Below are 24,482 nucleotides of genomic sequence, written 5' to 3'. Positions count from 1 at the left end.
TGCAACGTGCCCTCTCGATGGCAAAGGAAACGAGAAGGAAATAAATAAAACAAAAAAAACACAGTCCCGATCCACATCGAAGACGTACTGGAAACTGGTCAGATGGTCCTGACGGCGCTCACACTCACATACACACAAACACATACGATGATGATGATGATGATGATAACGACGACCACCACAAACAAAAGCAAACACCGGTAGCCGGTAGACGGGAAGTTTTCCTTGCCACTCCGGAGGCCCTTGGTGGACTTTTCCTTCGCGCTGTGCGCTCAGATATTCTTTCGGCTTCGATCTGTACAGTTGACAGTCCAAGGAATATATAGCCAGAACTGGCACTCCTTAACCCATTCACCGTTCCAAACATACGACATCGTGTGGTGTTGTTTTTGTCGCACAGAAACGCACCATCCAGTAGAGAGTTGTATTTTTTTTTTACTTAACATTCCTGGAATGTTAATAGCTGTGCGGTAGAACCACCAAGAAGAGCAAACCTTGCTTTATTAGTGCAACACTTTACGGCACTTACTTGTTTACGTGAGCAATAGAACTAGTGCGTGCAATCATCGGTAGATCCTGCCTGACGTGTGGAGTGAAAAGACGGTATTTTTGAAACAGAGTGTACTGAGCGTTGCCATGGGAACCAACCCCAATGGACGTGACAACTGAGCTAGCTGGCTAGTGTGTGCATTCATGTTGTGTGACTGTTTTTTTCGAGCTCCCGTGATAGGCAAGGGACACCTACTCGTGATAAGGAACATTGGTTGTTACGTTTATTTTCGTTAATTTACCAAGGATAAGAAACAACGAGCCGCGTAAAAGTGATACACGTGCATACAAAAATACGATAAATACAATATTACTTTAGTAGGATGATAGGAAAGTTAGAGTAGCATAAATACGGATCCGTGTACTTTCGTGTATTTGCGTGGGATAGTTTTAGTTAGCTTTATGTAGGTTAGTGGCTTAACAGGGCGTTGATCGGTAGGCAAAATTTGCTAGTACTGCAACCCGTACGATAGCTCCTTTTGGCTTCCAAGCTTTTCGCGGTGTACGGCCAGTGCACGTAGTAGCTTTGCGTAGGGCTGTTCGTCGCTCAGCCTGCTTAGATCGGAGATACGGCGTCGCGCTAGGCAATGCTTTGAATGTGTGCTTCAACGTACCGCCCCACACCATCCGCTTCCGTGGCCGCCCGTGCACGTTTGGGCGATTGATCGCATCCGGTAATGGAACTCAAGCCCCGCTCCGCCTCACCAACGACCGTGCCCAGTGGTGTGATAGTGCAGAGTGCGCTAGCAGCCGGCTCGCTACCGGAGCAGATCGGCACAGAGAGTGCGGCCAGCAGTAGTTTGCTAGCCGGCAGTAGTAGTTGTACCTCGCCCTTAGCTAGTACCGTAGGTCAGGTGGGACATCTTTCAGACCGTGCGTCCGAACCGTTCGGATCGGCCGGTGGTACGGCAACGACGACGTCCACTGGTTCGTCCACTGTTGCGCCTGCGAAGGTAGCCCCCTCGGCACTGTCCTCCTCGTGCTCGGGCCCGATCGCCGTGCACGGTAAACAATCGCCGTCCATCGCGACGCCGGTGAAAAGCTCGAACGTATCCGGCGGTAGCAGCTCCTGCATACCGAGCCCCATCCTTAGCCCGCCGGGAAAAATCTTCGGACGAAACAACAACGGCATCAGTAAGTAAAACATGCTTAGTTTAACTTAGTTTATTGTTTCCGCTTTTTAACGTTGCAGAGATTGGAAGGAGCTTTGATTTGTATTAATTTCATTCAAAACCAGTGACATAGTGGTAGCATAATCGCTGAGCACATCTACCCTTAATCCAGATCGTAAAGTATCGAACGTATTGTCCGTCCATCCATTACTGAACGATGGAGGATTAGGGATAGTTTTTCTTCGTCTTCTGGTGTACCGCCAGTTTCCTATCCCCCCCACAGGGAAAGCGCCTTCAACGTGCCATTTCTTCTCCCCGTTGACGTTAAACGGATGCCAGCTTCTTAAGTGCATCTGGTCGGAGCGAAGCGAGAAGAACATACCGTAGCCGGTCGGGTACAAGGAATGCAATTTCTTGCAGCGTGCGTCTCCACCGCTCTTCACCGCCCAATAGCCAGTGCGAAATGAAAGGCGAGCGTAGTTCGTTCTGCGAATCATTCCGCTTGGAGATTTTCCTGTGCGCCAGTGTGTTTTTCGCCTCTATGGTTCCCCCCACTTCTTGCGTCTCGTTTGCCATTGTGTGCTGCATGTGCAGTGTGTTCTAAATTGAACTTCCAGCAAGCGCGTTGTTTTTATTGTGGACCGTCCCCACGTCAGAGACGGTTAGGAGCCACCCCAGAGGAAAAGCGTTTCTTGTGCCCTTCAAAATCATGTCCTCCTTCCCTCCAAGGCTCCTTTCCCCCCATGTGACCGGCGGTTTTTTTTTCTTTGCCCGCTTTCTCCCCGGGAACCATTGCTCGCCATGTCCTGCAACATTGCCATGTCCTTTATCCATCTAAATGGCTCTTTTTTTCTCTCTCCCTCTTCCACTCCCTCGTTGGAGTGGGTATTTTGTGTTTTTCTGTGCTGAGCTTTCTCCCTCGTGGCAGTTCACTCCGCCGACTTGCTAAACGGCTCCACCTTTCCCCCCGCGTTGGTTGGGGTTCGTATTTTATGCTACGATATTTTATAGATTATACCAAACCTCCAGCTAAAAAGACGTCGGACACACAGCACTGGCCGGGGTAAATGGAGTCTGATGAACGGAGCAGAGTGGTGTGCAACAAGCAACAAGAACCATTCTGCCATGCTTGTCCAACTTCCAACTGAAATCCTGCTTTTTCTTCAAACACCTTCGTCTATTTGTTCGTAGTGGGAGCTTTTTTTTCATTTTCTCTATGTGTGTGTTTTGTTGCTTGTACTATTACCTCACCGGAATATGTATGCATGTATGGAAGCTTTTCCCGTACGGTTGCCCATTTCTTTGTCCACTGTTCGCTTTTCCTTTGTGCATTGCAGCCTGCTTTCCTGTGTGTGTACATTTTCCTTCACCACACCCCGCTGCACGGTTGCACTTTTCCAACGGACAAGCAGCATCGTTTCTTGCTGCAAGGTTGTTGTTTTTTTTTAGTCTCTGCTGGGTCTCTTTCAACCCGTCCCAATGCCAGCAGTATCATCAGCTAGTACTCACATGCAAAAAAATGTCGGTCCGTGGTTGTAGAGAATCGTCAAGAAGTACAACAGAAGAGCAACAAAAAAAGTACCAGACCAAGGGACTCGGTTGCCCTGAATTCTAACACGGTTCCGATTCTTTGCTTGCGAAAAAAAACACAGTGGCAAAAACACTGCGAGGAAATGTGAAACAGAATGAAGCCTTTTTACATTTTCTTTGCATTTTAGTTTGTTTGTTGCAGCAGCAAAAAACGCGCTTTAAACCTTGTGCACGGCTATAGTAATTATCGAAAAGGCAACCAACAGGGTAAAAGAAAGAAAAAGAAATCAAATAAAACACACACACACACTCATAAGTGAATACATACACTAAAAGCTTGGCTTGGAGGGGTTTCCCTTTGAAAGCGGCGGAATGATCCATTTGGTCGATCAGATTTCATCCACGATATTGGCTCCGAAAAAAAAGAACAACCATTGAATCGATTGAATGAATCGGTTCGTAGGAGTACGAACCGATCCTCTCAGCCTAATGTCCCATTTCACTTCCTCCGACGGTTTACTTGCAGTCTACGGACAGACCCTTTTTTGTAGTTGCATTATTTGCACAAGCTAAAAACTCTTTTCAACAAAAAAGCAGTCTTGTGTTTTGTGCACTCACTGACATTTTTTCCCCTTCTGTGCACACTTGCACAAGTGCAATGGCAGGAACAGTACCGTGGAAAGCATCCTTGTTCTACTGTGCCAGCGGTGTGGGGCGCGCTGGGGGACGCACTGGACATTGCTGTACAGTGATGGCCTTTTTTTGTCCCTGCTTCCGTACACTACTTGTGTTTTTCCTTATATGTTTATGTTCTTTCTATTTTTCTTTCGCTCCACTGTTCGGATACGTTCGCTTGTACTGCAACCTGGGGCTAGTGAAATTGGTATCTTGGAAAAGAGCGGCGAGGAAAAGTAAGGAAAATCTGTGGGGTAGTTGGATGCCTTCCGTTCCATTCTGTCTACATTCTGTGTGTCGGGAGGACTTTGGGGCCAGAAAAAATACAAACTTCTTTAACATGACCCACCCCGATCCTGGTTGGATGGCTGGAGCCGACCCATATTCTTTTAATGCTCGCTCCACTTCCACGGTAGCACGATTTGCTTGCTGTGCTTAGATGGGATCGTTTTTTTTTTCTTTCGTTGCTACCCTTCCTGTTTGCCATTTATACATATATACGAGTTCCTTGGGTCGTTAGTAATTCACTTGAAGTCGTTTTTTTTTCTTCTAAAGCGTCGAGCAATGCAATCTCCTCTCTGTCTATGCAATCTATCTATATGGTGTATGTAACTCCCTGTTGTTGCACTTACTTCGCGTATATTTCATACTATCCGTGGGATTGAAACCCTTGTGGTGTTCTTTTTATTTGTGTTAAATTTTAAATTCCACTTTTAATTTAAAAATTTCATGTAAAAATATACTAAATATTTTTTTAACATTCTCTTGTATTGTTCAAAAAAAGTGATACGGATTATAAAGGTTCAAGGTATTTTTTGTGACAGTATAAAATGTTACAGAGAGGACAAAACTATGCAGATAAGCTTTGGATTACTAAACCTATTAATATTTGATTGAGTTCACAAATATTTGAAGCTATATTTGCAATATTAAAACATGTTTAAACATTCCTACACGATCATTTTAACTTACTAACTTACTGACTAAGTAGCTCTAATTAATCTAAGAAACAATCTACCACTTCTTTATCCACTTTTGCACAAGCACACAAGCATCTTAGATGGTGTACATTTATTTTCCTATCTATTTTCCGATTTTCATGCACACTCATGGCTTGTGCTAGTTTGATGCACACGCATTTGCGAAGCTACCGTAGATCTGTTTTCGTGTCCATTCAACGACCGTCGACTGACCAGCAAACAGCGTCACAGTAATGCCATTCGATATGTCTTTACAAAAAATCAGCAACCATAACGCTAAAAGGTTGGCAGTGATAGATGATTTTTTTCTCTCCATTCCACTTGCAATGACGGGAAGTTACTGCGATTTTTATCTCGCTCAACTGTTTGCCGCATCTTTGAAGTTGGTTTTTGAGAAGAGAAAAAAACATCAGTTTGCGCTACTTTACGTTACAAATTGATGTGTGTCCGGTAGGGTTGGAATAGGATGCTTAAATGCGTAAAATAAGTGCAATGTAAGTGGCAAATGTAAAACAAAACTTAACGGAAATATGTTGTTAATCTATGCTGTATATAACGATACACTCGAACCCTCTTCTAAGCCACCACAGCGTTTTTAGGATTGCCTGACAGGTATATAGGTACATCGTGCGCTAATATCAACCGGGAGGGTCAAAAGTCCTGCAACCCGTGGGTCGTTGCAGGACAGGATAACTAAACACTGTCACGGGACAGCTGTCCCATTTGATGACCTACTCGCATTTTAATCATTGAACGAATAAACCTTTGCCCGCGAGCAGAGCAGAACGTCATTCCCTGGGTCACCGGGGATCACGTACGCATCTATTAGACCCTTTCTCATCTTCTTGAACTGCAGAAAAGGTCCACGTTTGATTTAATTAATAAATTTAGCCGCACCAGGGCACTGTTTGTAATCAGTAACAGTACCCGAGCGAAACAAAAAAAAACACCAACCTTATTTTTGTCAGCCCATCAACCATCAAACCACGGCGGTCACAGCCGGTCGTCCGCGTGATTTTCAGTGGCGAGCAGATGTCTCCACCACGGAGCGACCTCACCGGATGCTGGATATACAGCTTCAGGAAACAAGCGTATTTCATTTGAATACGGTCGGACAACGCTAACCCTACCAAAACTGTTCCAACCAACAGCAAAAAAAAAAGGATCACCATGTACCCAATTCATCCGATCGCGTCCGTCCGTCCGTCCGTATGCGCGTAACGGTCACGCAGCAACCAAAATCCCTCCGCGCAATCCTGCTGGACCGAGGGCTACAAAACCGTATGACGAGGGGTCAGATTGGGAACGGCAGAACGGGTCACAGGATATGTACCGGTGAAGCAGGAATTGGGCTACCGGTCGAGCTGGTTAATGGGTTGAGATTTCTAGTTTCGGAGCTCTAACCAGCCTAACACGCAGAAGGGTGTGCTGTTCGCTTTGATAGTTCGTAGGTACAGCTTGGTTATAGAACAACAACCAAAAAAATGATTTTACAGTCGCTTCCAAAATTACCGTTAGCAATCTGGTATCAAATTAATGCTAGCCAGAAGTCACAGCCATGTGACGATGCAGGTCGTAACCCTTTGCTAGGCCTTAGGTCACTCAGGTTATGGTTTGCTTTGTTTTTGGAGCGCGCATCATCCCATTTCTCCCAAGGGTCGTCGAGTGAGAACATACACACATTGACCCCTTGCGTTTGTTCTGGATGCTGTACGGCTTGGAACGGAAAATGTGATTGTTACAACGTACATAAGGCTTGCAAAGCGTAGTAAATGTTCCAGCTTAAACTTATCGTTATTCTGGGAAGACCTCATGAAGTATATAACAGTGCGATTCTGACAAGGGGACAAGATGAATCAGTGAAGTAATTAGGATCGAAAAATACATCCACAAATATCCGAAAAAAGTAGTTTTCAGATAACGTAGGATCATGTTCTAAAAAATTAGAGCAAACCACACATTCATACCACAGTTCCGAGGCACTTTTTCACAAAATGCAATACCGACAAATAGTGTCTCGGTTTTTCCCGACGCCGCTCAGGCAGGAATGTTAAGGCCATCATATCTTTCACAGCGCACAGGCGGTAGCAAACGCTCAAATCAATGCTTTATTTTACACGAACGCACACAAAAAAGCCTACACCATCTTATAATCTTAAATCAAAGCTAAACTTCTTGAGTCAAAAGCCTTTTTTTCGTTGAACTGGTGTTTTGTTTGCTTCCTTCAAAATGTACGCAACAACACCCGCCCCGCGGTCCCGCGGAAACGGTGTGTGGCGGCACGGTCGCTTAATCGCTGTTGTCGCACCCGACCGCTTCAACAATGCACAAGCGCACCGGGTTGCTGCAGCGGGGCTATTGGCAGCTTTATTAGCTGCCAAGGGCGGCTTCTCCTTTGTCGGGGTGCCCAACTCGTATGCGGTATGTTTTGGAGGGCTGCTGCGGTGAAAATTCTGTTTTTGTGCCTATTTCGTGCTCGCGGCGGTGGCTCCAGCTCTCTGTCCCGTGCAACCCTGCGAACTATTTTCACCTTGTCTTTGGCAAGTCCCCCTGTCGGCGTTCCGATTTCGACGTATGTGTGTGTGTGTGTGTGTGCGTTCGATGTTTGATTTGTCATCTAATTGTCCTTTAAAAATCAAACTCGAAGATGAAAAACGATCGAAGAGCCGCGCGTCGCAATCAGCACGCGCAGAGCTCAGATCAGCTGAAATGTTCGTGGCTGGGATATGGGTTGAGCAAAAAACAAGAAATCAAAGGGCAATAAATTTCTGCATCGATTGTTTTTTTTATTACACACCGTACTGTACTGTACGGGCTCGTACAACTTCAAAAAACATAACCGCGACAGCTTTACAGCCACGGAGCCGCTGATGGTTGTTAAAGAAAATGGAATGTTTGTGTTTTTGCTCTTTGATCGTTGCTATAGCATCTTAGCGCGGTTAAAGGACCATGTTACCCGCCTAATTCCAATAGAATGTGGGGTAATTATAGAATCATTTTTATTTTTAGCGAATAAAAAATGGTCTGGATGCAGTTTTTACTCCAAGTCAACACGATAATTTTGTTTTATCTTTTTAAGACACAGGAATGCTTCAATATTAGAAAGCAATATAAGCTTACAATATTTTTTTTTTAATTCCAGTAAATAAAGTATCTTAAATAATTGTTTTATACGTCATACTTCATTCCAGCTCCAAAAGCAGGAATATCCTTTCCTCAAGTCATGGACTGAAAATGAATGCAACGCCGTGGTTTTTTTTCATTCTTTCTTAATTTTGGCTGTGCTGCCAAGGCAAGACCCAGCGCTGTTTGTATATGTTGAGGTCTTAACCCTTTTTTTCACAGGACATCAGTTTGGCGTACAAAAAAAAAACTCCCTTCATAAATAAACCAAGGCACGTTGTGAGTATGTTGAGCAATTTGCTTCCTTGCATAGCTAAAATCATAACCATTACGGTACAGTCCGGTATAAGTAGAGACGAGTTTTCTTAGATCCAAAAGATTTCAACAAACCAAAATAAAGCAAGAAAAAAAGCTTAATTCAAATAAATGGTTCACCGTTTCCTTGCATCTAGCAGTTCGTATTGTAAAGGGTTGCTTGTAATAGCACGGTATTTTTTTCCTATGTGTGTGGCTGTCGAGTGTGGTTCTTTCAATTTATTGCTCGTCGCGACTTGCCGGGATGCAAAGGTGTGCCTTTTCGTCTTCGTACATCACGGAGCCTTATCCCGAGTGACGCTGCGCGCGAAAAAAAAACAACAGCCTTGTCCAGATGGTCACAGATGAAGATCAAGGTAAGGATGTTCTTTGATGCAGTTGGATCGGATTTTTTTTTGTCGTTTGCCTACTCCTCAATTGTGTGTGTTTTAAGCTCTAGAGAAACAAGACCTTTGCGTTTGAGGGATAGGATTTTTTTCTCTGATACGAATGTATGTATATCTTCTTTGTAGTCTAAGAGGAACAACGTTTAACGGTGATCGTATATTCGTTTGTCCAGATAAATAAAATCGTTTGACAAAAAAAATACGTTGAGCGAAGAAAATGAAAAGAGTAACCGTGAAATAATTAAAGATAAAGGTGTTTGCTTTACACAAATGATTCAAGTCATCATCCAGAAGATATAATCTAGCATCTATTTTTTTTTTCGAATAACTGTAATAGAGAAAAACTGAAAATGCATTGTATTGAAATGCAAAATTGCATCGAAATGGAACGAACCACACCTTTTCTTCTCTGGACCGCGAATCATCCACATTGCACCCTGCCGAAACGTACATGCTATCTTTGATAATCAGCTTGCGATAATTAGTACCGCCGATGAGAGGTTCTGTCGGTACTCCCATCTAGAACCGTGTACGTTTTTGCGTATGCGTTTGCGGCTCATTACATATGCAGCTGACCGTCCAAGTGCCCACATTGGCCCGCACGCGCTCTCACTCGCGCAAACCGCACAATAGCGCGCAAAGGGAAGGAAGGTGATGCAAGCCTTAACCTTAAACTTCATCACTTCCACCGGCTGATTTCAGTAGCGACGCATCAATTGATCACATAACGGGTATTTCGCGGGTACCGCCAAAATTACGCAAACCTGTCACAGTGCTTGCGCAATATGTAGGAGCAGCGATGCAACGCAGAAGGATGGCGGTAATAATCGGTACACCGGACAATATGCACCGTTATACATCCCCGTCCAGATGGTTGTTCGGAGGATCGAAAATGAAGGGTTTGAGTGACCACCGATCACAGTGGCCCACAGCCACCATCATCATAACCCGAGCCGTGGTGCATCCGGTCCCGAAAAGCGCTGCTTGGGCCAGAAGTTCTTAAGTTGTGATGAAGACAAAAGAAAAGTGGACCGCAAGCCACGCGCCTCTGCATTCCGGGGAAAGAAGTGCGACGAAACCATGGCTGTTCGCTGATAAAACGATCTTAATTGATTGTTGGGATCACGCGCCAGCATATAAGGGCATCGTTTTCTTTTCTTTCCCCTTTTGCATCCCGGCACAAGGTCCCGGGACCAAGGGGTTCCTGAGGAAGCTCTAGGACCTAAGACCTACCTGAAGCTGGGATCAGTCTACCTGGTCGCGTTTTGGTCGTGTGTCCTTCGTGACCTAGTTGTGTGATCGCATACCCTCGGCGTACCGTGCAAGCAGTCCGAGGGGAACAAGGCACAACACGTTCCTCTCGATTCTTACGCCACCGGGTCGGTGATGTCATTTTTTGGGGTGCATACTGATAATAACGATAATAAGTGTTGCCCGTAAACTAAATGCTTAAACATCGATCGACACTCTCATTTGCGGGCCGATTTCGTTGCACCGGGTTCGCCAAAACCGGGTCACCCGGCAGTTGCCCTCGTACCGCATACCACATTGTTGCAAACTGTTAACTGCAAAACCCAGCGAACAGGTATGACGCGAATTAGGCGATCGATGGGTGATGACTATATTTCGGCAAATATTTACCCTTACATTGTGCCTCACCGCAAGCTTCACCGCAATGCCCCGTGCGGAAGGAGGAGCGAAAAGATGAAACATCTTTCCGCTGGCTCGTTAACAGAAACTGCACAAGGAAACACAAGGTGCCTAAGGCACGTGTCCGTTTGCCGGGTGCGGTGCAAAGAACACCGAGCACGTGTATGTTGCCAAATATTTGCGATTCTACCCTTCGTGCCGGTGTCCCTTGCGCGTACGGGATGGACCAGCTGGAAGGCCGTTGCTTGTAAGGGTCAAGGGTGTAATTTTCGTGTAATGTTCTTTCGATTAATTGTGCAACGGTGGATGATGATGGTGGTTCGTGGTTGGTCGATCTGCTGTACATTGCCGTATCCGGTAGAACCTCAGCCGAGCTTGGGTCAGCTGGTTTGTCGCAAACGGGTGAGTTGACATACTTTTGTGTGCGTTCCAGAAATTATGCCATATGTAAATTGCGCTCGCGTGGTGTGTAATTTTGAGTAACGGCAATTGTTCATTGGAAACCCTGTTACGCGATGGGACCAAGCGGAAGTGCTTCATTTGGGTGCAGCATTGCATTTGGATCGCAATCGTTGATTTTTTTTTTTTCACTGAAAATTATAAATGAGGAAACCGTGTTAAAACCAAACTCTAATGATTTTAATATTTAATAACTGCATAAAAAGCAAAATACCAATTCCAACATCAAATAATGCAATGTAATCTCCACTCAACAGAAAACCCAATCTTAAGTGGTTCTGATGTAGCAAGAAAAGACCAAGACAAAAAGAACAGATCGGCAAACAAGGGAAAGATAATGTTACAACTTTTGACACTTCCATCATTCCATTTATCCTATTAGAAAACATTCACCCAGCCATCCATCAAATAAGGCCCAAGCGCAAAACGATCCGCAACGATTCCCGAAGGAAAATGACTCCATTAAACAATTTTCCACTTTTTTTGTTCATCCTTGGCGTAATTAATGCGGTTGTTTGCTCAACGAAATGGATGCACAATCTTACCGTCTCGAATGAAACGATTTTCAAAAAAGGGTTTCGCATGAAAAATAGCAAAGATAAATACTCTACTTCAGCCGCGCTCTGGTCCCGCCTTTCCCGTCCAGTTCTCGTCCGGTGAAATGGATTCTAATAATTCAAAATTTTTGTCACACGTTTCGGCCGACCTTTCCATTATGCTGTGTTGTTGGTGCTATGTTTTTGTTTGCTGTTTCGTCCACTGTCCTTCAGAAACCGATGGTGCGAGAATCTTCATTCAATTACGACATTATTGAATTTGGGATCAGTGCTTTTCACTTCCGCCATCGCCTACGGGGATACGTTCCGGCCGCATTGCTGTCACACACTTTTTCCGATGCCAGTTTCACTTTCTCCCATTTCTTCGATATCAATGCACAGGGTGGTGAGTGTGTGTGTGTGTGATGGAAGCAAGTAAGGGTGGTGCAAAATGTTTCGGGCGTATTGCTCTTACGCTCTTACGCACCCAACACACAGCACTCTGGCCAATCAGAGCGCTTTTCGTAATTTTTGTTTCTAACAGCGGTGGTGGTGATGGTGGTGTCTATCTTTTTTTGTTTCTTACTTCCTTCGGGGTTACATTCGTCGAACCGGAAAACCCACCCCTGTCGAGGAGCGAGAAGCACCCTCTTCCGCACGCAGTTGGTGATCGGTTGACGGAAGCGCATCGCCGCTGTCACGACTGGACGAGATTGGCGAGAAAAGGAGAAAAATAATTAAAAATGATAAAAATTTGTAATTAAGGGAGGAAACTCGGCCTGCGTTGCGGCGTTTCTGTGTGAACGATTTATGTGAGTCTGTATGTGTTGTGGAAGATTTGTTCCCCCATGATTCCTGTATTATGCCACTTAGCATTTGCAACCCTTTTACTATCTTTTAAAACTTTCACTTCAATGTCCGGCATTGTAGCTGGCAGTTACGCTGACAAAGGAAGGGTGTTAGAAGGTGGTAAAAAAAACGATTGCACCCATCGCACGAATGGTGCCGCTAATTCAAAGCATCTTGCGAGTGGTGCGAGTGTTAAAATGGTTGCCCATTAGCGGTGGGAGCTGTGGGTGAGTGTAAACCTCGAGCGTTTTTTTTTTTTTGCATCTGGTCTTGTAAGAAGATAGCATCCATTTTGTAATGCCTTATAAGCAGTTAATCCTTTTTCCTTTATACATTGTTTTTTTATATATGAAACACAAATCATATGTAATAACATGTTTTTTTTATCAAATATTATTTAACTATTCCTCAATTGAACATTAGTTAGTGAATTATTCCTCCTGAACTATATAGTGAACTATGCCGCAATTGAGCATCAGATTAATTTGATATACTCTAAACACATTTTATCAACAAACTTTATTGTTGTTATGATCTGTTAGTGGACCTTAAATATGATACCCACCTAAGACCCACCATAAATGCGCATTTATACCTCAAAAAAGTTATACAAACTTGCTATGTTCGTGTTATGTTTCAGAAACCATCTAACGGTAAAACGTTTTTATGTATCGTACCAAAAAGCCGTCCGTCTGCACAAATCTAACTGTTATGACCATCAAACTATTTTCACTATAATTATCGCAATTATACAGATCGCAGATCGGAAGCGTCTTCAGCTTTCTTTCCCAGGCATTTGACCCATCAAATCAAAGCCATTGAAGAAGAAAGGCACAAAAAATGGCCCATTAATTTGCGTCCCAATAACCACTTACTAAACGAAAATATCGCTGATATGTAAGATGGTTCTGCCAAGAAGCTAAACGGTGTGTGAGAAAATTCTATACATTAAACTGTGAAGCATAAACAAAAAATGTGAACAACTTTCGCTCAACCGTTATTTTTTTGGCGGCTGCTTGATAGCTCAAAGGTTAGAACATTCAACGTGGTGGAGGATAACGGTGTAAAAAACTACTTAGATATTCCTATCCGGTGTCTTGATTCTTTTGGGCACAGCATTCAGCGCCCAACCGCCTTACGAAGGAGCTTGGATTTTTTTTTCTTCTTCAAATACGTAGTTTTAACCTATTCCCAGGATCTTCCGTGTCATCACGATCGCATTTTTACCGCTGCCAGCTGCTCATGGTAAAGGAGACACAAAAAAAACCTTGCACCTACCACAAGGAGCCCATCCTCCCAGCGCTCTGTTGCATATTCCAACGGGACTTCTTTCTCCTCGGTGTGGCCAAGGGAAAGTAACATGAAACAATGGTTTGGGCTGGTTGAGGTAGCAGCGCACACAAAAAAAAACCTGTCCGTCTAAAGAATCTTTAAAACAGCACCACAAAAAATACCTCTACCCAATCGAGCAAACCAATTCCGTGTGCATAAATTATCTCCAATGTCCTAATGATTAGCTCGTAACCTCGGAAGCGACCGGCTCCCTGTAATTCACGGCACCCAGAGCTGGCCCACCGGTACCGGAGCTGATACGCTTTTCTCACCGGCTCGCACACCAAACACCAAAGGGGAGTATGCAAGAGGACGAGTTGATGAGTGGTTCTGGCATTTCTGACTGGCTAAGAAACGCAGGAACAAACAAAAAAACAGGACACACACCACCCAAAACTATCTACCGCGAACGATTATTCAAATTTCCTCCAACCTTCCCGACGCGACCCATCGATGTGTGTCTTCAGGGGTTTCCTTAAGAAGCTTGCCTACCCTCAAAGGGCAAGTAGCAACAGCGCGCGTGTAAAAGGGGTGAGAAAATCCAAGAAGCCGAGCTGACCCCAGGGTATGGGCATTGGCAAGCGTGTTCCGCGTAAGGGTTAGGGATGTTGATCGAAAGGTGAGTTTTGTTTTTTTTGTTGGTGAGCTGATAGCTTCACCGTCCATTATTCATACCTAGCGAACACCTTGAACCCGGTAAACACCTTGACAGAGCCCTCTAATGCTGATGATCGTATGCATGATGAGGCGCATCTTTTTACGCTATACGTAAGCCTTTTTCTTACAGGGAGGACGTGACGTATTTTTTTTTGTTTTACGCGTTTTTTTTGTAGTATTTAATTTTTACTACAACTTTTTTTTTTGTTTCATGTGTCTATTGCATTTTAACAACCATTCCTCAAAAGAGCACGCTTGATCGCCAGGCGTATGGTAATGAGATGCTGTGGGAATGTGAATTTTGGTCTTTCCGAGAGAGTTTTTTTATTGTTTGACCATTTTTTGTAAATTTTCATAATGGTGCCATCCGTGTACCGTGTGACAATAAATCTGGACAGCTTTAGAAGCTTGTGAGAAAGTACATAAATTCTTGCGTTGTTTGGTTTACACTGTGTACAATTCTAAACAGATATAATAAACTTATCGGAAATGGTAGCCATACTAAAGCGATGTTCTTGAAGAAGTTATCATGGAATATAATTGCTTTGCCAAGAGAATACAATAATATTAACTAGTAGTGCAATAGTAGTGAATAACACCGAAATGAGGTCCTAAAAACATACCGAATAGACCCTCTGCCGAAATGTTAAGTGGAGTTTGATGACTTAAGAGTTAAGGCAATATCTTGAAAAATTTGCTCGCTAGTGAAGGATGAGCTTTTTTCATTGGGGCATCTTTGCGAAAACGAAAGTCCCTGGCAGCCGATAAGTCGTATTGTTTGATCCGAGCTGGGACTAAATAATGTAGATAACAATAAACTCCTTAAAAAGGTTCAACTGTTTGAACGAAGGAATTAAAGTACTTTGGAATGATGACATTTGAAATCCAGAGTTGTGTTCCCGTATTTGCGTACTCCCAGTGTAATCAACTTACTCCCGGATTTGCTTCGCGAATGAAAGATTCACACACTTCAGTAACATATAATTTTGTAATAAACATTTCTACGGCAAAAAATACACTTTCCCATGATAACCACGAATGCAGCACAATCCTACAAAACCAATCTAAACACTGCCAAAGGGTGTGCTAGCAAGATTGGTTTGCTGGTGTACAAAAAATATTCCATCATGCAAATAACTTTTTTACGCATCCTTCAAAACGCATCCTTGGCGCGGGCACACGAAATCGAAAGCAAAGTTCCATCACAAGGAGCTTCACGATAAGACGATGAGAATCGTTCTATCTACGAATGGCAAAAAAAGCAGTCTGAACATTAGAGCGAACAAACCCTGACACTGTTCTCACGGTGTCTTGCTTAAACAATTACCAGAGAACCGACCCATTCGGACAGTTCCTCCCAAGATACATACTCAAATTTCGGTCTCTACTAAAAAAAAAATAGGCCCAAAAGGAATAAACGCAAGATTAAACAGCAACGGAGAAAAAAAAACTTAAAATCATATTAAATAAACAAAAAAAAGCTATCCCTCAAATCCCAATATTGACCAAAAAAAAAGTAAGACCATTTCTGAAATCAAACAAAAGGGTTATCCTCCAGGTTCCGGCGGGAAATGAGAGCGAAAGTGAAAAATTCCCAAACATCACGTCCACCAGAAGAAGCAAATGACAAATGAAGATCCTAACAGCAAAAAAAACTCATACGTATACACACGGGCTACCCAAAAACGAACGCCGTGATATTCTTTCCACGGGCCGGATCGGACTCGATATGCAAATAAGATCTACCCCTAAGACACGGCGCAGGATCCCTTGCGTCAGGCGTTTATCCTTCCCCGGGTCCGGGACATCCATGAGAAGCAAATGTTCACAGACAGTGTACAGGTTTTTTTTCTTCCTATTCCTCGCATTGTGGCATAAGGGAGCAAGGACTTAACTTCCTTCGCAATAAAGGGATAGTGGCAGAGATTGTCGAAGGAAAAAAACCTGCTACTTCTACCTGCCAGATCCTGGCAACATCCAGTAAAACGCATCAACCTTTCGGATGCATTGTTATAGCATCTGGATGGAATGGAAGTATGGAACTTGCGATCTAGTAGAACCGATCACTGCACGAATAACCACTTTCTATCGCATCAAAGTACGCTTTAATTGTAAATTAATTTGCACACATCCATCGGCGTAGACATCATATCGCTGATTCTCATCTCCCTAAAGCAAAACATTGATCACACACATAGAGAAAACAAAAAAGAAGCGATACAACTTCATTCAGTATTTGCTCTCACTTGACAACGCTAACAAAACCCGCCCCGGGAAGGGTGGGTTAATTGTTGGTTAACCGATTAGCTCATCGAGTTTTGGTTGGAAGTGGTTGGCAGAAAAAGTGGATCCTCATCTACGCCTCTTTACCCGCTACAAGCCCACCCGATTGCACGACAAATGATGCGGCTCGACAAATGTGTTCTCGTTGAAGAGGTATTCTTTTACGGATCGTGTTTTTTTGTCTTTTTTTTTGTTTGGTCTCCAGTATGCTTAACGTTTTGTAATATAAACTCGTTTTCACGCGATCATCGAGTCTTTCACGCGCAACAACCCACTCGCGGACAGAACGCGCAAACAGAAGTCATCATAAACATTTTCCCAAACAAATTTACCTTCCCCGGGGTCCCGGCTGCTGTTTAGGGCCTTACCACACGGTGTAGTGGCAATTTTTTACACCCGCAGTATGCAAATTCCACCCAGCACGCTCTGGAGGGCTTTGCCGCACGAAAGAATGAAGTGTTGTCAGATGAGAGTGAACAGTAAATTGAAGAGTTGAAATAAAAAAAAAGTTGACTTCTTTACTAAAACCAACTTTCAGGCAAACTACATGCAACAATTTAATCGTTTCATTGAGCTGTTGTGGAGTTTTTTTTTTTTTTTTGCTGTCTCGTTTGTCTAATCAAATCTATGATAACCCTTTTCCCTGTTAAAACTACCGCTGCGTACGCGGGTTTATGAGTACGCGGGGTTGACAAGATCTGCAATCAGGGGTGCAGTTTGCACTTTTTTCTAGCCACACTCGACCCATCGAAACCACCGTGAATTACCCCTTTTCGGTTTGGTCGTGGGCCGTTTTCCAAGGGGTGGTTAGAACCTCGCCATTATTTATCGTCGCTCTCGGTGGGTGAGGGTAGTTTGTACGGTGCTCTCTATGATGATGCCATGAAGCACGATGAAAGGATTATAGCGCAATGAATGGAGAAGATAGTGACGGCAGTGTTGCCATGATAATTGAATTTCGTGTTAAAGATTAAATCAATTCCACAGCAAATGAACCATATTTTGTAATGATTAGGTATTAAATGAGCAACGGATTGAAAGTTAATCAAAATTTGGGTACTATAAATAAGTCACATATCTTATTCCACAAATTGCTAAGTAAAGTGTAACGATTAACAACCTGGTCTTTCCATGACGAAACCAAGAGTTGAAAGATCAAGTTTTAAAGAATGATCTTCCCTACCCTCAAAATGATTCAATTCATTCTCTAATAATGAAAGCACGCGCCCCGAATGTTATATATAAATGCAATTTAAACTATTTTACGTACTGTGTTCCTACCGCTATTGTGAAACGATTAATTGTACCAATTTCAAATGCTCGATAGTCATACCTTATGCATACCATGCATTCTTAAATTTACAACAACAGCACATCGAAACCAATCCAAACATGGGAGTCATTGCGACTAGCAATTAAACTTTAATTACTTGTTCTTCCCATATATTTTTCCAAACATGGTTACCAAAGCATTCCACCAAGTCCGCTCATTCTCTCTTCGTGGACTTCGTTGGTTTCTTCCGCCAACGTTCTCTCATTGGTTAAGTCTAAGTTTACAAATGAAAAAAAAAAAAACAAATGTAACAAACTCCAAAACATTCCTTCTTTACCTTCTCCTTCACGGAAGGTTTCACTCTCGCTTGGATTCGGTGGCGTGCAAATATTTAGGCAAACGTTCGCATGCAAGCCCAAATCGACGCATATTTTACACTCCTTCGCATGCGTTCGTCACAAACGTGATGGACTTCGCGATCTTACTCATACACCCCGATGGACCACATTCCAATGGCATGTTCTTTTGGCAGACGAGAAAACAAAACAAAAAATATGATGTTTGACAAGATTTTCCCGCAGTGCTCCTTTCAGCACAGCTACCGGTTTTACTTCCAGCCGAAAATCAGTTGAACTCCTGTTGCGTCCTTGCCTGTGTACGGTGTGTTTCCTGCTTGGAAGGGTGTGGTTTGCGACCCACAGAGTGGTGGGCTTCTTTTTTTCGGTTATTTCGGGGTTGAAACTCGTTGATCCTTTACGGTTACCCCGGTCTCTGATTGGGCTGCTGGAATGGGTCGGCACTGTGAGACACACCCGACAGGGAGGGTTGATGCTGTGGGTTGTCCCACGGTAAGACATTCGCATCGCTCTGTGCCGTCCTGCTTGCTCACACTCCACCAAACCGTTCAGTTGCTTTAACAGAACTCACTTCCGATTCCTTTTCACCGTTTGTGTGACGGTTGGCATGCTGTAAATCCCTCCATTTTCTGCACCAAGGCAGTGTTTTTTTCTCTTCTCTCGTTTAAATGTCGTGTTACACACAAGCGAGGGAAAACGACCGTCATTTTCTCGATTATCTTCTTCCCCTTTAAGGAGGCATCGAGAAGGGTAGATCTTGTATTACAAAAAAACGGCCTAAACATGAAACAGCAGAGGTTTTTCTTTCGCTTTCGCTCTCAAGCATTTGCATACAGAAAGCGCGATGACGACTCTAGTAATAGTACAAACTTTGCTTGTACGAGCTAAAAAAATACTCAATCTCATAATAAGACTTTTTTTTCTTAATGGCTCAAGAAGAAAACCGGCCTAGAGAAGAGTTGTAACGGCTTTCTTTTCACTTGCGACAGCGCGAAACCGTTGTCTGTGTTGGCAGAAGTTCATCAAGCCTTTAACCCAAAATCGAAGCAACGACCGTTAAGGATCTGTACATGGCCGCCCAAAAAAGTGTCTCCCAATGAAGACGTGTATAAAAAGGAACATTTCCGCCGAGTAGCAAGCAATAGAAATAGAAACTAATGATTTGGGACAACGCAAACGTTTGTCGTGGCGCGCGTAAAGAAAGATGTCAGTCGAGGAGAATTGGCCACAAAAAAAAACTAGAATGATGATGGCATAAATTATAAAGTGCAAAGTAGGATTTTTGGAGGGAACTCCTTGACGCCATTCGGAAAGCCGGTTGTTTGAGTTCCAGTTTTTAACGGTTTTTCGGTCGGAAGATCTTTAAAGATTTTGCATTATATTTTGAGCGCTAAAAAGTGAATTGTTTTGCATGTCGTTCCGTTTTCTTTTTTGCTTTTGCAGTGGTTGTCACATCGACCCCATCGAACGAAGCCGAACTTCAGCTGTACCGGGTGCTGCAGAGAGCAAGCTTGCTCAACTACTATGACACACTGCTCGAGATGGGTAAGCTGAGCTAGATTCCAACCGTCAGAGTATGGTTCCTTCTAATGTCCGACATTTTATTGAATTACTTCCATCGTTCTCGCTTCCCCAGGGGGTGATGACGTCCAGCAGTTGTGTGATGCGGGCGAGGAAGAGTTCCTGGAGATCATGGCACTGGTTGGGATGGCCTCGAAACCGCTGCACGTTCGTCGGCTCCAGAAGGCACTGCACGAGTGGATGACCAATCCCTCCGCCTTCCAGAGCCCGCTCACGAACGTGGACATACCGTCGCGGATCCCGTACAGTCCCGAGCCGGGGTCGATAGCGCGCAGCGTTTCGACGGCCAGCACTGGACCGTACGGTGGTCCGTCGACCGTTGCCGGCAGTTTTTCGAACCTGACCGCCAATGCTGCCGCCAGTACGAACCTTCCGCTCACACCGCCGACACCGATCCCGTCCGCTCCTGCTTCGTCCTCCTCTTCCTCCTCCTCGGCAGTGGCCGCTGCCGCAGCGGCAGCCGCTTCAGCCGCATCGTCCACCCTCGGCCATCTCGGCACGGGTGTCGGTCCTTTGGGCCATCATCATCTGCTGCACCATCACCATCATCATCATCCGCTGAGCAGCAGCAATCTAAGCAGCACGATCAGCAACCAGATCGGATCCACCACCAGTGGTTCGGTGCAGCTGACACCGTCGCTGACGGAGGATCAGGTGGCAAAGATAATACAGGCGGCCGAGCGGCTGTCACGCACCCTGCCCCGGCTCGAACCGCGCCAGCAAAGCATCAAGAAGCGTTCGGCACGCGACCTGGAGGCGGTTATCGCGATGAGCGAAAGCGATCCCCGGCGGATGGATGAGATACGCAAGTACTCGGCCATCTACGGCCGGTTTGACTGCAAGCGCCGTCCGGAGAAGCCCCTCACACTGCACGAGGTGTGTGTGAATGAGGCGGCCGCCCAGATCTGCAAGTACATCCCGGCGCTGCTGACAAGGCGCGACGAGCTGTTCCCACTCGCCCGGCAGGTGGTGCGTGACTGTGGGTTTGGTCATTCGGCCAGCATACGATTGACGGGGCTGAGGTAGGTTGGAAAGAGAATATAAACAACAATTCCGGGTGTTATAATTCACCGCTCTCTCGTTCTATTTCCAGCCAAACGCAGCCAAATCGTGGTGACGAACTGGACACGGTGCAGCAGCTGAAACGAGCCCGCCTCTCAAGCGACACCAGCTCGGACATGGGCAAGGTAGCTATAGCAACTGCACCTAAACGCAAATGATGCTTGCTTCCTGCTTCCGTTAACGTTTGCTTGCCACATTTCCAGCACATGCTTCGCCGGGCCGTTGGCCTCAAACGCTTTATCGCACATTTAATGTCGTTGGTTATTGTTATTACACTCGACACAGCATAATGTGTCGTCTCGTTCGCTTTGATTTTAAAAACGCTTCTAAACTGTTGTGCCTATTGTTTTAGTTTGCTATCTTGTAGCTCCGTTCGTATTAGTGAGCGTGTTTATTCCGTCAGTTTGAAGCTATTCTACGTGTGTTAGGACGGATTTAACTAAACCCTTTGTATTTCGTTTTTCCCCCTTTATGCTTCATTGCTTTATGAGTTTTATCATTATGATTATTTTACTTACAGCCAACTCCAACTACGCAATACACATGCTTATGAGCTTACTCGCTGCTTGATTGTAGTTGAACGGTCAAAGTCTAAAGCTCACGCTGATCTGGCGGAGTCGCGGATCAACTGTTCTGCATCGGCCTGCTGCCTACCGGCTGGGCTGTTCGGCTGTGGGCACCGTGTACCTACCACACGTTTGGCCACGCTTCTGGGCTACGCTTTGCTTACCAAATTGCTTTCCAATGCTTCCACACTATCGCTTATCGCTTTATCGTTCTTTTGTTGAGCATTTAAGTATCCTTTCATATTTACTTATTTATTATTGGTTTAAGTTTATGTTTTAAGGTTTAATTTTGTTTTAGTTTCGTTTCGCTCATCTTTAAGTGGTTGATTATAATATATTGAGATGTCAATGGAAAGAAGAAAACTTATCTTTAGCATGGAGTTAAACTCACACGAAGATACTTTTATCCTTTCCATTGGCACTGGCTGATATTTTTGCTTCTCATTTTCTACATCAAAGATGTTGAAGCAGAAATTTCACCCTAGTTTCATTGCACTTCCTATTTTGAATAGCTATCATTAATAGCAGTTTATCTATAAATCTACGGATTATTAATGAAAATCCAGTGTGCCTTGTAGCTTTAGTTCTAGTCAGGTGCTTTGACCTTCGTTTATTTTGCAACCTCCTTTGCCATTGCGTTTTGTAGGTTTTTAATAGTACAGATAAAAATACTCATTTTATTTTCGTAGTAATTAGTTATAGCATTTTATGGTAGAAAAATGTATCTGCTTCGCCACGCTACGCTTTAAAAATTATACGTGCAAATGATTTCCAAAAAAAGTGGATTGAAATTTCAGTTGACGTTGTAGTTGAATTTAAATAAATCCAAAAACTAATAATCAATTCAAAACTCAAACATTGCCACGATATTACAGTTTTTTTTATTAGATTTAATTAATGTTCGAACAACTTGCTTCAGTTTTTTATTCTCATTTTCTGTAATACAACATGTTTATTGAAACCTTAACTACGGTCTAAAAAGCCTGTTTTACTATGTTTGCACGTATAATTCAACTGCCCTCTGTGCTCAAATGTACGATCTTTGCTAACACCAGTGCATTGCTATCGGATTCTGCAGAGAGCTAGATTCGCTTCACTGCTTCTGCTTCCGCTTTCATTTGATTTCTATAGTTTGTGTGTTGCTTCTAGTATTCCTGTAGCTATATTTATGTTCCATGTTTTTTTTTATTAAATATGCTGCACTTAACTTAAATCCTCTATATTCTGCTTATATATCGCTTGCTTATATTGCGCTTATGCACATCGCTTTCTAGTATTGCGCCTACACAACCTAAACCAATAAAGGTACAGTAAAATGGACGGTACTAATTCTTATTCCCCTTTTCCCAGGAAAACTCGGATGACAATCGCGACATTTCGAGCGGCTCCATTTACCAGCAGATCAGTGACAAACCCTTCGATTTAACTGATTCAAGTAAATTTTCGTGAGTATTTTTTGTAGCATGAAGAAGAAACAACCCGAAATGCGATGCTACAAACACGCGATGTGCAAATGTGGGTTGTTTGATCTTGCAAAAAAAAACTAAGCTAAATGTGTAGCCTAGAATCATTGTACCATGTGATGCTTGTGTCATTCGATTGCTAATGCTTTTTTTCCTCTTCTTTCCCCCTCACAGATACACTAGATCCGAATTTGATGACACAGATTCTCGATTTAGTTTTAGCAATTCAAGTTCGTCACCAGTTCAAGTGAGTGATTAACGGGGCATGTTCCTCTTGGTTCAAACTTTAATCCGTACTCGTTTCGAACTCTTGCTTCGCAGGCTGGAAATGGAGCCGACCGAGATTTGAGCGATCCCGACTTTGGTGAGCTGCGTTCGCACACTCCCCGCGTTTTGGACCCGACCGGTGGTTCCCTCGGCGTACAGGTCATTTCATCCTCCGGTGGTCACATCATTGCCGTTGCCAACCCAGCCCTAGCACTCAGCCCAGCGCTCAGCGAAGCGATCTCGATCAAGCGGGAGACCATCTCGCCGGATCTCTGAACCACACGATCTCATCCCATACCTCCATAGACCATATGCTATGCCGGGCCACTGGCATAATTTATTTCCTTTTATCAATAACCCAAGGATGACCAGTGTATATTGTAGCAATAGGGTTAAGGTTCCGTTTTGCTTATCATTTATCTCTGGTGGAGGATTTTGCAAAATTTGCGTAGGTCAAGGCATCACGTTTAGTTTGTACTAGTCGGCAACTTTGTAAAAGTTTTTTTTTTCATAAACACGCACAAACAAGCATACTTTCTGAATACTTACGTTCGGGCAAATTACTTGTGCAAGCATAAACTCTTGCAATTACGAAAGAGAGAGGGAGAAAGAGAGAGAGAGAGAGAGAGAGAGAGAGAGAGAGAGAGATTAACCAGATAGAAACAAAAAAACGATGCAAACAAGCTGTAAACGTAAATGCAATTTTAGATCAATATGTTATGTCGAAGTGACTAATTTTTTTTTGTCATAATTTTGTTAGTTCTGATCAATTTCTAAATTTTCTATTCAAAATTTGGTAATATGCATAAGATTCTTTCTTCAGTGCAAATTTCAATCCGCCCAAAAGACTGTTTAATCAAGCAAACTGATAGGACTGCTTATTTATGTAATGTAGGTATTTGTTTTACTGTATTATTATAACCGCTTTTTTGTTGATGTTGATTTTGATTCTGCGTCGTGATTGTTTCATGTTTAAAAGAACACAATTTTGGTTTACACACAATGAGACTGGCTTCCCGAAATGGTCGACAATTTTAGTTTAATTCACTACGTTTCGATCGGTAGCTTTTGGGTTGATCAATGAAGAGGTAAAGAGATTTGCAAATAAAAACCATTCATAACGACAAAAGGATGAGACAATTAATGCAAGCAAAAGATAGTTGTACATAAAAAAAGAGATAAAATTTTACAAACAAGAAGCATGCCTCGAAACAGTCAAATTGAGCATGTGTCTATTACCAAGGGAGTGCAAAATGAGAGGGCTAAATAAAACAACCTTACGCTCAACGCCCTTGTAGCAAAATTTTAATGTAACAAACTCATCGTATACTTCTTATATCTATGAAAAAAAATATGAAAAAGAGATATATTTGTACTTGCCATGCGAGTACAGACATGGTACAAAACTGAACAACAAAACATCGGTATCTGATAGAATAAACACGCATTTTAAGAACAACACACCGGTCTACCGGGCA

General features: G+C 43.6%; 1 protein-coding gene across 1 annotated transcript; it reads left to right on the top strand.

The window, feature by feature from the left end:
• Window positions 1–24,465, top strand: LOC120898124 (NGFI-A-binding protein homolog). Its single transcript, XM_040303548.1, has 7 exons — window positions 1–1,683; window positions 19,509–19,610; window positions 19,702–20,668; window positions 20,740–20,833; window positions 22,625–22,719; window positions 22,912–22,984; window positions 23,059–24,465. Exons 1-7 carry the CDS (start codon window positions 1,227–1,229, stop codon window positions 23,278–23,280), a joined length of 2,010 nt encoding a protein of 669 aa, XP_040159482.1. The 5' UTR covers window positions 1–1,226; the 3' UTR covers window positions 23,281–24,465.
• Window positions 24,466–24,482: the final 17 nt, after the last annotated feature.

The sequence above is a fragment of the Anopheles arabiensis genome, chromosome 2 (genome assembly GCF_016920715.1).
Source record: "Anopheles arabiensis isolate DONGOLA chromosome 2, AaraD3, whole genome shotgun sequence".
Lineage (NCBI taxonomy): Eukaryota > Metazoa > Arthropoda > Insecta > Diptera > Culicidae > Anopheles > Anopheles arabiensis.
This window is presented reverse-complemented; position numbering and strand designations above follow the sequence as displayed.